The sequence below is a fragment of the Sturnus vulgaris genome, chromosome 10, assembly GCF_052056855.1.
Source record: "Sturnus vulgaris isolate bStuVul1 chromosome 10, bStuVul1.hap1, whole genome shotgun sequence".
In the NCBI taxonomy this organism is placed as follows: Eukaryota; Metazoa; Chordata; class Aves; order Passeriformes; family Sturnidae; genus Sturnus; species Sturnus vulgaris.
This window is the reverse complement of record NC_142252.1, coordinates 4,547,433-4,562,453: the sequence shown is the minus strand read 5'-3', so window position 1 is coordinate 4,562,453 and position 15,021 is coordinate 4,547,433. Positions and strand designations below refer to the sequence as shown.

Genomic DNA, 15,021 nt, shown 5'->3' with positions numbered 1-15,021 from the left:
CAGCCTCTCCTGGTGCTCCAGCCCCTTCCCCAGCTCTGTTCCCTTCTCCAGACACACTCCAGCCCCTCGATGTCTCTCTTGCTGTGAGGGCCCAGAGCTGTCCCCAGGGCTGGAGGAGCCTCACAGGTCCCAGCACAGAGGGACAGTCCCTGCCCTGGGCCTGCTGGACACACCATGGCTGGGACAGCCCAGGGGCCATCGGCCTCTTGCCCACCTGGGCACACCTGGGCTCGTGTCCAGCTGCTGTCACCAGCACCTCCAGGGCCTTTCCCAGCTTTCCAGCCACTCGAGCATTCCACGGAGCTGTTTTGTCCCAGGAAGATATGGCTGTTTGTACCAGGCATCAGGAAGCAGAGCCAGGCTTCCCACAGTGGTGCAGGAATATATTGAAACTGGTATGAGAGCAATGTTCTCCTTTGGGGGCTGCCAGGAGCAGGACACATAAAACCACATAAACTGAGGGACTGCATTTCATCCTTTCCTGCCACACTCTGCATTTCTGCCATCCAGGGGGATTTTCAGTCAGGCTGGTGGACTTCTCACACTTACCTTATGCTTCCAAAAATCTTTAAAATATTAATTCCCTCAAAGCCAGGAACTTTGTGCTCTCAGCAGCTCCTCCATGCCTGCCTTGACAGCAGGATTGGGACACCCTGGACAAGCCCAGGCTGTTTCTCTGGAGCAGAGAGCTTCAGCAGCCCTTTCTGTTTCACCTTCGTAGTTTCACTGTGGCACAACTAACCACATGTTTGTTTTCATGTCAGCAGCACAAAATAAGGCAGAATACCAAAACAAACATGTCTCTGAGCAAATCCTAGATTTTTCCAGAAAGGAAACCTCAGCCTGGAGTCTCCCCATCAATATATGTATGTGCTCAATGAGTCCTGCCTGGTGAGACACAGCAGTTTCTGTTCACACCTCCCATCTTACTCCCACTGTATTATTTTGTTTTGGAGTGGTTTTTGTTCCTTCTTCAGCTTCCCTGACACAAACACTCCCCCTCTTCCTGTGTTCCAACCACACTGGAGAACCATCACCTGCCGGGGAGACAATGGGAGAATCTGGGCAAAGCAAAAGCACAGAAGAGTACAAAGCATCTGTTAATTAGGCTCCAGGGTATATTAAATCCATTTTGCTTTGGCAAACGGTGCAAGAAATTTCCCTAAGGGGCAGCAGTAAGTGACAACAGCCATGCTGGTATCTGTCACTGTCCTAGGCAAGAGGCACTGAGGAAGGAATGGGCTTAAGAACCATTTGGAAAAATGTCAGGACACGTGTTTAGATTTGAGATTTTATTTTTTGCTGTGCTGGCAGCAGAGAATTGTAAAGTGTCAAAGAGCTACTTTCAGAGTGATGAGGGAGGGCAGAGAAAGCAGTGAAGGCAGAGGCCCCCCGCGGGTCAGTGTTTGGTGCTGAGGGCACGAGAGGAGTCATGGCTTGAGGTTTTCTCCCCCACTTCGAGGATCCTTCCCATCTCACTGCTTGTCCTCAAGGAAGGTGCACACCTGGAGAAGATCTGGAAAGGACAGGGAGAAGTTCAGATCCTGTTTTTAAACACTTCCATCCCACCAGCACACACCCAGCCAGGCCAACAATGTCACACCATGGAAAATCCACAGTGTGCCACAAAAAAAGAGCTTTAACCACAAATCCCACACTGATGGGTCCACGGGGGATTCTCTGTGCCATTTCTCAAAGTCTATATTTTCTAAAGGTGAGGAAAAGTCTTTTATCCACATTGCTGCCAGAGCAGCAGATTTTAAGTCTGTTCTCAGTTCACCCAAGGAACTTTGAGAAAATAACAGTTGCATTTTCTTCCTTTAAGGGCATTGAATGGACAGCTCCAGAAGAAACTGCTCATGCCTGCAAGGTAAAAATTGCAATTCAGGACTTCCTCTGGTGCTGTTCCAGTTACCTGATGGATTGCAGGTGTTGAGGCTGGCAAGTGAAGCATAGTATTTATCTCCAAGGAATTCCTTGTACGACATTCCATCACGGAGCTTGATCAGGCACTTTGTCCGGTCCTTAAACAGAAGGTCCTTGGATTCATATGCAAACATGTTGAAATCTTTATTCCTGCTTCCTTTTGCTCCAAACAGCCTCTGAAAAAAAAGAAAGCACAAAGAGGAGAGAAGTAGAAAGCTGGCTTACTTCTTGTTCCTGGTTCTTCACCATCAGCTGGAGAACCCCAAGCCAGGCTCCAGAAATTTAGGATTGCATCTTCTGCCTGTATTGCCAAGGGACAGAGGAGAAAGAGCACTTGGGAAGGGATGGATGAAGGGGGAAGCCAAGGCTGTCACCCCATAGCAGTGAGGCAAAAGCTTCCACCTTACACTGACTTGGGGAAAACCAGATCAACCCCACGATATTTCTTCTACTCTCAGCACTACAAACCTCTTGGCTCTCCAGCATCTCACGGACTTGTTGTGCTTTCTCAGGACGTGCCATCACAGCGTGGGTAGGGACTTTGGCCAGGTTGCATCTCCTGTAATCCATCACATTTGCCCGCTGCCCATCAGTGCACAGCAACTCAAATTGGTCCATTCTCAGATTTTTGGCCCAGCTTTCTGTATTTTTGCCTTTAAAGAGAATGGGTTTGGAGATTCAGAGATCTTGTGTAACAGGACAACATCAGCTAAGCAATCATGGGGAAGGCAGCCCTGAACACTTACCATCAGTGTTCTCCTCAACGATGGAATGCTTGATAAAGGCCACATCCCCCTTCTCAACCAGACACCTGGGAAGTAGGAAAAGAGCCCAGTGATGTAAGTGCTTGAATCCTGTCCCTTTCCCACAGATTTGATTTAGATTTGAGTCTTATGATATACAATTAATCTCCAAGGACATCCAGATCTAGGAGCCCTGCCACAAATATTCTAAATATGTCTGAAAAACAGTCTTTTTTAAACACACTCCTTATTAATGTTGAAAGAGGAGCACTTCTGCTATTGTGGGAAGCTTGTGCCTCTCCAGGTTTGCCTGGAGGCACCAGGACATGAGTTTTACTGAAAGGGGATATTTCACATCAATTTTCAGGAAGCAAAGAAAAATCATGTGGCATATATATAGTATTACAGAGATATGTACTTCCAGTGGTGTAATGGAGAAAAAGAGTAGGTCACTGTAGGGGTGACTTTGTGATGCTTGTATCCTCAATCATCTGTTCTGTTGGTGTTGAATATTGAGCTCTGCAGCTTTAAGACTGGTTCCAGGAGTGAAGAAGGGGAAAGAAGACGTGCAGAATTTGTTATCAGAGACTGCACTGGCTCCCCCACATCCTTCACACTGACTGTGCTGTCTGCAGTGGATAGCAGGAGAGAGCTCTCCTTTGCTCTTGGTTAATTTTTCTGGCTAGCTGAGGCAGAGAAGCTCCCTGGACTGTGGTTTTTTTCCCCCTTTTTGCTTGGAATTGTTTGAACCTGCTCTGGACTGAAAACCCAGAAGAGCACCAGGAGCTCACACCTGTGTCCCACCAGGCATTTCCCAGCTCTGGAGGGACTGAGAACAGCCTGAGAGAGCCAGGCTACAACCCACGGAAGGGACTCTGCTGGATTTGTCATCTCTTTGGAACGGTGAGAGGTTTTGCTGTTTAGTATTGTTCATTTTTGTGCTGGGGAGTGCTTTGCCTGTTAAATAAACAGGTTTTTTCCCACTTCTCTCCGAGGAAATATTTCCCCATACCAGTTGAGAAAGGAACTGCTTGAATCTGTTTCCTAAAGGGAACCCCATTCAGTGGTTTTCTCTCTAAATTTGCCCTAAACCGGGACAATCAGCAAATAAGTGTCAACATGGGGCTGTCCTTGAGCTGTGACCTGCCCTCTGTGAGCAGCCCCGGGACACTGGGGCAGCCTGGGTGTCCCAGCACGTACCTTAAAGCTCCGGTGTATCCATAGTACTGCTCGTGGCTGCTGGCGACGCAGTTCTCCGGAGGGACCCCTCCTGAGCCCTTGCACAGCTGGCACAGGCGGGAGGTGGGAGGAGACCCAGGAGCACAGCCCTGGCTGAAGTATTCATCTGGAGGAGGAAGAGGAGAAATTCACTTTTCCTGCCCTGAGAAGGTTTGGTTTCAGCAGCACTTTCTTGCTCTGAGTTTGCATCAGCGCTCGCTGGGGAGCAGGAAACGGGCTGGGGGAAGGAGCACGACTTAGTGGGCAGCAAATCTTGTGCATCCGGCTTTGACCATGGAACTTGGGTCTTGTTATTATTGATAATTATTGTTATTGCTGCCCAGAGAAGCTGTGGTTGCCCCTGGATCCCTGGAAGTGTCCAAGGTCAGGTTGGACAGGGCTTGGAGCAACCTGGGATAGTGGAAGGTGTCCCTGCCCATGGCAGGGGGTGGAATGGGATGGGCTTTAAAGTCCCTTTCCACCCAAACCATTCCATGATTCTGTGACTCTCTGATTCTGTGATTCCCAGATTCCCAGATTCTCTGACTCTCTGACTCAGTGATGAAGCAGGCTTAAGGCTCAAGTGCAATAGGCACTGTCTTAGCATAAAAAGAGGAATGTTTTCCCTGCAAACCATTCCCAGCTCACACAGTGCCAGCCCAAGCCTCCACAGCCTTTATGGGTCAGCAGAGGTGCATTTGGCAGCAGTGTCAGAGCTCTTGAGGTAGAAGGGACACTGGGAAAGGAAGGCAGGGGCATAGAAAATCCAAGAATAAAACTTGCTAACACTAGTGTCTTCATGTGGTTAGATATTTCCTTTTAAGCTTATTTTGTCTTGGCTGATAACATTGATAACGTTTCCAAATTATTTTTCTTGAACCATAACTCCCAGTGAATTCTCAGGCAGTCAGATCAAACCCTTTAAGTTTCTTGAAGATCAGCCTCTGTCCCCTGTTCTCAGCCCTCCCCCTCCCTTTGAGTTTCATCCTTTATCCCCACTCCACACCCTGCACAAGCACTAGGCCCATGTGGGGCAGCCCATATTCCCTTTTGGGGAATACCTCTTGGGCTGCTGCAGAAGGAAGGGGAGAGATGTGGAAAGAAAGCAAAGCCCCTCAAAGCAGCTGATGTGCCATATGTTACTCTGAAGCAGACACCAAAAGCCTAAAAATTTGCTCAGTGAAACCTTAAATAACAGAGTCTTCTCCATTTCCTCCCTCCAGGACAGAACTTTTGAGGCACAAGAAACTTTGAAAACCCAATGAACGATGGCAAAAAATTTTTTGTGAGCATATTCCCAGCTCAAAGAAATGGATGCCAAACTGGACTCACCAAAGTTGCAGTTGCCTGTCCTGTTGTGGATCAGGCCCATGGGGACATTCCAGCCAGCAGTTCTCCCCACGGCGGTGTGGCACGACTTCTTACCCTGCAGGTTGTTCCAGCTGATATCCTTGTCAGACTTCTTCACAACAGCCACAGCAAAGTAGGTTGCTTTCAGAAGATAAAATAGAGAAGAATTGAGGCCTGACCCATGGATCCCTTAGGAGAGAGCACTGGCTTCACTTGGGAAAGGGGACCTATGAACAGCACAGATTGTGCTTGTAAATACTTGGCCAGGCAGCAGCAATGGAAGAGTTTGTAGATGTGATACATCTACTTCCACCACACTCCTGGGAAATTATTATCCCTGAGATTTCCCTGCCCTCCAAAGCTCTGACACCTGGGTTTTATGAGAAGGCTATGAGAAGGCAAGACACATGTGAGGATTTCTTATCCACTCCTGATTTCTTATTCTCTCCTTAGCAAAGGACAAAACCCTCCCCTCCTCTTCCCCTCTCCATTTTCAGAAAGAACAATTTCCTAATGCTGCAGCCCAGACCCTCTTTCTCTGTTCACAGCCCTGACACTGTTATGGTGTGACCACACCAATCTCTGCCACTACCAAATGCTTCACCTTGATCTTATTGCAGCTCCAGCTGCTAAACCTATCTCCTAAAATTCTAATTTCTACACTGGACACTCTTTGGGTGGAAACTGGCCATTTATTCTCCACTCATGACTCATCTCTACTTTTCTACTTATATCCCTCTGGACTGTTTTCTGTCTCTCTGTTGGCAGTAATTACCTGGTTCTTCATCTGATTCACAGTGATTATCTGTGGGAAGAGAGAAGAAGAAAATGTTAAGTTAAAGACATCTCAAATCCAAAGAAGAATCTAGCTCACTAATTTCTGGAGCAACTCTGTTGTAGAAGTGACCATTTCAGTTAACACCTTGAGCATCAGCAGAACAAAGCACAGCCTCCAGCTGCTCCTCTGAGCTAAAACAAGGCGTTTTACCAAGGCTGGTGCTAAAGGACCAGGGCATCCTAATTAAAACAAAGAAGAGTTCCTGACTATCCATGCCTGCTTTCTGCTTCCATAGAAAGACAAGGAGTGCAATGGTGAGCAGAGTTGCCTCAGAGCACCGTGTATTAGTTTGGATATCAGGAGAAGCTTCTTTCCCCAGAGGGTGCTGGGGCACTGAGCAGGCTCCCCAGGGAATGGGCACAGCCCCAGGGTTGCCAGAGTTCCAGGAGCATTTGGACAATGCTCCCAGGCACAGGGTGGGATTGCTGGGGTTTCTGTTCAGGGCCATGAATTGGGCTGATGATCCTGGTGGGTCTTTTCCAACCCAGGATATTCTGTGATTTCTGCAGGAAGCAGCACTGCAGCTGCTTTGTAGAATTCCAGAATGAAACGGGCACTTTGGCACCAGCCCATTCCCCACCACCTGGACCCTGAGACAGAGCTGTGCTTACCCTCATAGCTCTCTGCCATCACTGGCACCAAGCCACACATGCCAGCAGTGTAGACAAAGCCTCCATCTAAGCTGATGGCATCTGCTTCACCTTTCTGCAAGGGAAAGGTGCAGAAATGAAACGCTGCACGTCCCCAGGCCAGTGCTTTGCAGAGCTCAGATAGCAAAAGAAGCACCTGAGAAGTTCACAGGGAGAAGAAAAGGGGAAAAAAGCTGTACCATGATCTTTGTGATGCATTCCTTGGTGTCCTCTGCCACAACACACTCCACATCTCCATTGCTCATCACACTCCAGACATCACATTTCTTCTTCTCATCCCTGCCAATGGCACACCACTGGATCTTGCTGACTCTGCGGTTGGGGGTCAGGCTATCTGCAAAGGGAGCACAGGGAAAACAGGAATGAGCTCTGCAGAGACACGTCCTGGCTGCCAGGGACTCAGCCACAAACCACCTGTACACACCAACCTGTTGTTGCTCAGGGCAAGGAGTTCTTGTTAATTAAGCCCTGAGCTGGCAAGAATAGAAAAGGTGGTTCTGGAGCTGAAGTAGGCTCAAAAATCAACTGACAGGTCAGAAAGGTGAATTGCTGCATAACACGAGCCATTCAGGCAGATTTCTGCTACTAAAACAGCACAACCACTAAACACCCCTGTGATAACAGTACTTGGAATTGCTGCCTGTAATTTGTCCCACATTTCTGCACTCCTCACAGCCCAGACAGCCATGAGGCTAAGACCAGACTGAGCTCGAAAGTTACAACCTAGTTATGTTTCTGTAAAACAGTGCTTGAATTACCTGCTTTGATGTTATGTGAAGTCCATTCACCCCCTTTCATAAATGCCACTTAACAGAAGTTAAGTACTTTCAATTGTACTGAAGTAATTCTAAGTGATTTCAGAGATCATTTGTGGGGTGTTTGACTCTCAGAAAGCTATCAGAAAATGCCCGATGAGTCTCAATGGAAATCAAGGACATTGTTTCCCTCAAGTGTCTGAACCTGGTGTCCTGGCATGTTCCTTCTTTTTACATCCCAGAAATGGCTTTTCCAAGCAGCAGTTTTGACCATGCCCAATCTCTACCACCAGCTGAATAACTGCTGTGGAGTCTGTGCAGATTTTCCATATTTGTCAGTGTGGTGCTTTGGGTTTGGTTACAACGAATTTCTTTGTTGATGCAAGTGAAGTTTGTGAAGGTTCTGTGATTTCACAGGAAATATTTTGCAGATGATACAGTCTGTGCCTGTAAAAAGCCATGTTCCTTTTGCCTGGCTGTGTTTGCCAATGCCAAGTCTTCCACACAGCCCATGCTGACATGACAGTGGTGTTTGATGTCCTGCCTACCTTTCTGGAGGCTCTGGACAGCACTGTAATACTCATAGCCCAGGTAGAGCTGAGAATCCATCAGTGAGGGGATTTGCTTCAGCTGTACTGCAGAGTCTTTGAAAAGCAGGTCTTTGAGGCCTGGGTCCTTCTTGCCAGGTGGCCCAAAGAGGTGTAAGCTGCTGGTTGTGCCCACACCATATTTTTCCTGCCACAGGGGAAAACCAGTCAGTGAATAACCACACCAAAGCACTTGGAAAGCTGGAGACAGCAACCAAAACCAGAGGAGAGGGGATATTAGAGGAAGGACAGGAGGGCTTGGTGATACCTGTGCTTTGGAGAGGAAGTTCCAGATGTCATTGACCTTGCTGTCATCTCGAGCCACAACAGCATGAGCAGGAACCCTGGCCCAGTGACAAGCCTTGTAGTTGTCCACGGGCTGGCGGGTGCCATCCAGACACAGGAGCTCGTACTCATCCTTCTCAGCTGGGGCATTTTCTGAAGGGAGGGAGCAACCATGAGATGCAAGACCATGAAAATAGACAGAATTAAATAAATGAATTGTAATTCATTAATTTCTGCTGAAGCTCCAGGGGGAATTCTTTGCAGAAGCCGGGTTGCAGGCATGCCCCTTGCAGTGGGGTTATCTTGGGCATAGGAAGGCAATGCCCTTGGAAGAGAGATCACCTCAGCCTCTGCCCTAACTAACCCAACAGTGTTTATACACAAAGGGATACAAACAGGTTCACAAATCCCATACAAATGGGTTGAGCAGGTCAGGAGCTGCACGTGGTCTGTGAGGGCCAGTAGGTGACTAATGTCAAGGCTGAAGAAAAGCCCAGGACTGATATCACAAAGTTACAGGAGAATTCAAGTGTGAAGGGACTTTTGAAGATCCCTGGTCAAGGCAGGGTGTTCCCTGCAGGAATGGAACAGGATGTTCCAGGTAGATCTTGAAACCCTTCAAGGATGGAGAGTGCACAGCTGTCCTGGACAACCTGTCCCACACTTCCTCACTGTCCTCAAGGGGAACAAAATTCCCCTTGTGTCTGGTCCTCAGGCTGATCAAGCCCATCCCACAGAGCACTTCCTTGCAGGACAGTTATTCCTGCCCCATGACCACCTTGGTGACCCTCTACTGAGCTCACTGCAGGTCCTGGGTGTGCCAGGCCATCCTTGGTCTCCACAGAGTAATAAATAAATAAATAAATAAATAAATAAATAAATAAATAAATAAATAAATAAATAAAATAACTAATAAATACCTATTATTAGTAGATATTTAGACCAGAAACTCAACAAGGTAGAGGCCTTGTCAAGCCTCTAAAGGAGGGAATGATGCCTTAAGGTTTAGCTTTCATATTTTCCAGATTCTGTACTGCATTAGTAAATAACTCTGAACTTATAAAGTGTTACAAGTTCTCCTCACAGCTCAGTCACACAAAACAATCCTTTTCCAGCCCAAAAACCAAGGATACCGCTACAGCCTCAGGCCCAAAAAGTGCAAAGAGCAGGGAATTGAGGAGAGAATCTGGGAGGATGGGACTGCAGAATCTGGAGCTGGAATTGGACAATGAACCCCAATATGGAAATGGAGCAAAACTTGTAAAAATGTGAAAACTCCTGACCCAGGGTCCATCTTGGCTGTAGCCTTGGCTGGGCTCTTTCACTGCCCAAGGTGAATCCTTTGAAGGCATTTTAATAAATCCCTGCTTTATTCCTTTAACTCTGTCCAGCCTCTGTTCTAGGGAGCCTTTCAGGGCATCATAGTGAGCTCTTGCTGTGGACTGAATTCCCTCTAAAATCCCTTCCAGAGGGATGGGTGACCTGCTCAATTGCTCACATCACAGCTGGCTCTGAGATATGGCACCAAGGAGGTTTTCCAACTACAAAGGAGAACCTCAGAGAAGAAAAAGGGGATCCACCATAATCCCATTTCTCAATAACAAGGATGAGTCAGTTCAAAATGTGCAAAACTTTTTTCAAGAGATGAAAGAAGCATTTGGACCTGGACAGGAATGAAAGCTGCACAGTGTAGACAAATTTCAGGATGGATTGGCAGTGTGAGGTGGGACCAGGAAGAGGAGAAATGAGGGATCTTGCAGGTGTACCTTGAACAGTTGTGTGTTTCACAAAAGCCACATCTCCTTTCCCATCTTTCAGACAGCTGCAGGTGGGAGGAACAGAAGAGAAGTTAGGAAAACAGACATTGTGACTCCCTGTCTCCCATTTCAACAAATTATTTTTGGCATAAACTGCAGCCATAGAGCAATGGTCTTCCCCAAAAAAGTTATGCTGGGAGGAGAGAAATTGTAATGGCAGAGAAGTAATTCAGTCTCCTCAGGACCCTTGATTCCAACACAGCCCTCCTTGGTATGACAAAAACTTGCATGTGTCGGGGCTAGGATGTTTCCCCAAAGGAAAAATAACTTTTACTCACTGAAAAGCTCCAGAATATCCAGAATAAGGTCCTGTGCGGGACATCTTGGTCTTGGCATCCCCCTTGCACTGCCGGTAGAGTTTGGGTTCATTGGTGACACCGGGAACACAACTGGCAGAGAAGAAATTGGCCACGGCTGCGGATGAGAAGGAAGCAATAGTTGGTCCAAAATTCACTTTTAGGAAGACTGGGAAGGCAGGGGATCCACAACAAATATCAGTGCCCTGCCAGCTACCTCCACAGAAGATTGGGAAACACCCCTTTGACCGTGCCACCAGCCCTGCCAATGTCACTGTCCCACCTCACCTTGCTCGATGGAGCCCGAGTCCTTGCCGTCCCACTCGATGTCCCCACGGTGGATGAGTGTCCCAATGGGGATGACCCAGCCAGCAGACCTGCCCAGCCCCGTGTGGCAGGAGGTCTTGCCCTGCAACTCATCTATTGAGAAGCCTGTTCCTTTCTTTACAACAGCCACGGCGTAGTAGCTGGTGGTGGAGCCTGCAGTGCAGGAAAAAGGAACAGAGCAATGAGAAAAGAGGACTTAGGGACATTTCAAATCCTGCTAAATCTCCAGTTTCAGGGAATAAAGTGCTGCACTTTCAGACAATCAATGAATTTGGTTGAACACTTGTGGTTTTCTCATTTTCTTGGGGTTCTCTTTTCATTGAGCTAGTGCTGCCCGTATTGAACTAATGCTGCACCCTACAACTTACAGTAAGTGACCTGAAAATGCCATCACATTCAAGGTGCCATAGTTTTGTAAGGAACTTCAACTAATCCTATTGCAAGGCTCCAGTGGCAAGTCTCTTCTCAAATGCCATTGCCCATGGATACCTTGTGAGACTGAAACTCCATATTTAGTCTTTAGAATTTCACCCAGTCTGTCACATGCTGCATATGGATAGAATGTCTTGGATAATGTATTGTATGGATACAATTGTATGGATACAATGAGTTTTGGAAGACCTTTTTAGGTTTAAGATCTTTTTCTTATCTACCACGTTGGGAATGACTCTGCAGTGTTGCTTTGATCTGAATATTGTGTACAAAGAGGCTGAACTCCAGGGAAGAGGTCAAAAAAAGATTGGGAATTTTGGATGTGGCAAGGAAATAGCATCTGTTTGGCTCCCAGGAAATAGATGGGAGAGATGAAGGATGGTGCAATGAGTGAATAGGGATGGAGCCATGGATCTCACTCTGATCAGAAGGGATTGTTGCAGAGCCCTTTTTATGCTTCTCCTTTTTTCCTGGGGATTGCCTGCATTTCTTGCCTCAGTGATCTCAACTGGATGTTCTTCCCAACCACTAGTAACGCTGTTGCCTCTCCAATAATTTTTTTTTTCTTGATGACTGCACAGGAAATCACAGAACTTATCTGTGCCTCCCAGCTCCATGTTTCCCCCACAGAGTTCAAGGTCACTGAAAGCAGATCTCTGGGACCAGCACAATTTTTGTGCCATGTTTCATGCCATGATTTCTGCTCATGGGATCAGAGACCTTCCTTCACTGCAGCAAATGACAAGAAATGGGGCACTGGATCCTGTGACCATGGGTGATAATTCAGATTTTGGTGAACTGTCCCCCACACCTTCTACTCTGGGACTTTAAAACCATGGACAATATCTTGGACCCCCAACCAAAATATGTAGGAACTCTGCATGGAAAGGATGGCCTTTGCACTCTCAGTTTGTTCCCATCACTTGGCATAAAAATATTGCATGGAAATGTACCTTCACTGTGTTCATAGACCTCAGCAGCAACGGGCTTCAGCTTGTAGGGAGCAAGGCCTGCCTCAAAAACTTGACCTCCATCCAAGCTAATGGCATCTGCTTCGCTGTTCTGAGCAACAAAGAGATTTCATCAATTAACAAAGAGCAGGAAAAATACTTCCCAGAGTCTCTCCTGGATCCTTGTGTATAGCAGGGGAATCACAGGTAGCAACCAGGGACTGAAAGGAAACTATCTCCAGATGTAACAGGCTGCTGAAACATTCCAGCAGAGGAATTCCCTGCCCACTCACCGAAATGGCTTTAATGCAGTCGAGGTATGATGCTTTCTGCAGGCAGCTGAAAGCAAAGTTCTCCTGTTGCATGTGGTCCCTCAGGCTGTTGCATTTTTTCTCTTCTGCTGAGGATATTGTGCACCACCTGACACTTGGCTTTTGGGGAGCAGCAAAACACAGAGCTGTAGAAAGAACCAGAAATAAACAGTCTCAGAGAGGTAGAAAGGCATTGTGAGCACAGGGTCAATGGTTCCCTGTGAGCACAAGGTCACTGCTTCCCTGTGGTCACAGCCTTGGGTGATGGCCATGTGCAGGATCTCCCAAGCCATGCAGGAAGGGCCTGTCTGTCTGTCTGTCTGTCTTTCTTTCTTGCCTGATGTGTGCACCATCAGGAACACCTGGGATAACCATTCCTGTCCCTGGACTATTGTGATTCAAGCAGCCTGGACTCACAGCAACATCCACAGGATTAGGAGAACAAATCCACACACTTCAATAGAAATCAAGTTCAAGCCTTTGCTTGAACTTTGCAAAAACAGAGAGAACAGTTGGAGCACTGAAGCAGTGCCTGTGCCAATAACCCCAGAGGGGGAGCAGCTCTGACCTGGCCAGGCTGGGTGCAGTGCACTGCACTCTCACCTCCTTGGCACCTGAATGCTCTGATACATTGAACTGTCTCTATGTCTCACCTGCTCCACTGCACCCCACGAGAGAAGCCATAGCACCACCACAGTCCTTCCATGAGTCCCCGAGCCAGTAAAAGCAGCCTGTGCTGACATTTCACCTTCCCTCTGTCCCTTCCAGGCAGGGCTGTGCAGACCAAGAGGCCACTTGCACCCCTCGCTCCCTCCAAACCACTGATGGCACATTTCATCCAAACACCTCCAGATTAACCTGTGTTGTTTCCATCTTCTCTTTCATCTCAGAAATAGTCTCTCTTCTGAGCCTCCCACTGGAGGTGCTGAATTTGGCCACAGGGAGAATCTTTAGCCTCAGTTCCTCTGGCCACCACCTCTTTTTTCATATGTTTTTCAAGTTCATCGTACATTTTTCAAGTGTTGTCTGCACAAAGCCATGGTCACCTTAACCTAATGCTGGCAAGCATCCTGCCTGGGGCAGAGGCTGGGTGGGGACCCGTGGAGGGAGTCAACCCAGTAGCACAGGTGACACTGGGAAGGTAATGGCAGCCTGAGTGCCCCGGCCACTGTCACAGACCTTTTGGGTGACCTCTTGTCTCTTTCTGTGCAGCAGAAGAAGAACTATTGAAAAAACGTCTTTTGCATGCTAATATTCAGCAGAGGTGCTGAAAGGACTTCCTCATGCCAGAGGCACAGGGAGTACTTCTTCCCAGAGGACATTAATCACCACCACACCTTAGGGGGGATCAGAGGAGACCTGTTGCCTACTCCAGGAAGGAGATCCCTATGTCCCTGTCCTGGTAGCAGTCCCCAGGCCAGGTGCAGCCAGCAGTCTCCTTGCCATGGCTACCTGCCCATTGCCTGCCAGAGCTGTGAGCAGAGAAAGAGGAAAGAATCCCTCCAAGCAGCACAAATTTGGTATAAAATAGGCAGGAGCCTGAGCAAAGTGCGGCTGCAGCAGCAGGACAGAGCAGCGCAGGGGCAGAGTGGGAAACACGCCGCATCTTTCTATATTTAAGCTCTATTTTATTGTCACTGCCCTCAGGTTTAACCGAAGACATGTACAAGCTTGGCAGGCAGGTCTTGCAATGATTTCTCCCCCCTGGCTGAGCCCGTGCTCCTCTCCCAGCTGGCTGGGGGACGACTGTCCCCTTCACCCCGTGACAGCAGGAGTGCGGAGCCTGTCCCAGGCATTCTCCTCGGTGGCGCTGGGAGCGGAGCATCCCTCCTCCTTGCAAGGTGGCCATGGGCAAGCGTGGGAGCTGCCACCCTCCCTGCATCCCACGGGCTGCCGTCGGTAACACTCAGAACACCGTCCTCTCCTCCTTGACAGATCCACGGCTGCCAAAGCCAGCACCGCTTCTTGTCCCGGCTTTTCCGAAACAGCTGCCTGGGTCCGGCGTGCGCCGCAGCCCCAGAGCAGCCTTGCCTGGGGCAAGCCTGGGGTCCACGGAGGTTTTGGCTTCCTTCCCCAAAGGCTGCTGTCAGCAGACACTTACCCACTATCCCGAAGGACAGCGCAGTGAAGAGTGCGAGTTTCATGCTTGAGCAGGGGTCGGGTGCCGGGGGAGGGGTGCAGCAGCCTTTGGTCACAGACCGTCCCCTCCAAGTCTGTGATGCTCTGGGACCGCTTTCGGCCCCTTTTATAGAGGAACAGCCTTGGCTGTGTTTGCAGAAGCAATGACCTAACGCTGTTTGTCCTTCCTTGTTTCTCAATAGCTCCAAAATCGCCCCCCCTCCCTGGATCAGCCCATTTTTAGGAAGCCTTTCACTTTGGCACTGAACCCTTCCGCAGGCAGGAGCGAGAACGGGACAAAGCGCTTTGCATTTTACAAGGGGCTTCAGATGGAAAATTCCCAAGTTGTGACATTTGAATTCCCCTGCGGGCTGAAACACCGCAGGAGGGATGATTTTCTTTGTGCTGCCCACCCCCT

General features: G+C 48.5%; 1 protein-coding gene across 1 annotated transcript; it reads right to left on the bottom strand.

The window, feature by feature from the left end:
* Positions 1-1,277: 1,277 nt before the first annotated feature.
* TF (transferrin) lies at positions 1,278-14,705 on the bottom strand. Its single transcript, XM_014870425.2, has 17 exons — positions 14,587-14,705; positions 12,468-12,631; positions 12,178-12,286; positions 10,754-10,945; positions 10,448-10,583; positions 10,119-10,174; positions 8,336-8,505; positions 8,029-8,215; positions 6,905-7,059; positions 6,687-6,780; positions 6,013-6,042; positions 5,220-5,378; positions 3,870-4,014; positions 2,673-2,737; positions 2,395-2,579; positions 1,916-2,102; positions 1,278-1,516 (listed from the first exon to the last, which is right to left on the bottom strand). The coding sequence occupies exons 1-17, from the start codon at positions 14,627-14,629 to the stop codon at positions 1,476-1,478; spliced, it is 2,118 nt and encodes a 705-aa protein (XP_014725911.1). The 5' UTR covers positions 14,630-14,705; the 3' UTR covers positions 1,278-1,475.
* Positions 14,706-15,021: the final 316 nt, after the last annotated feature.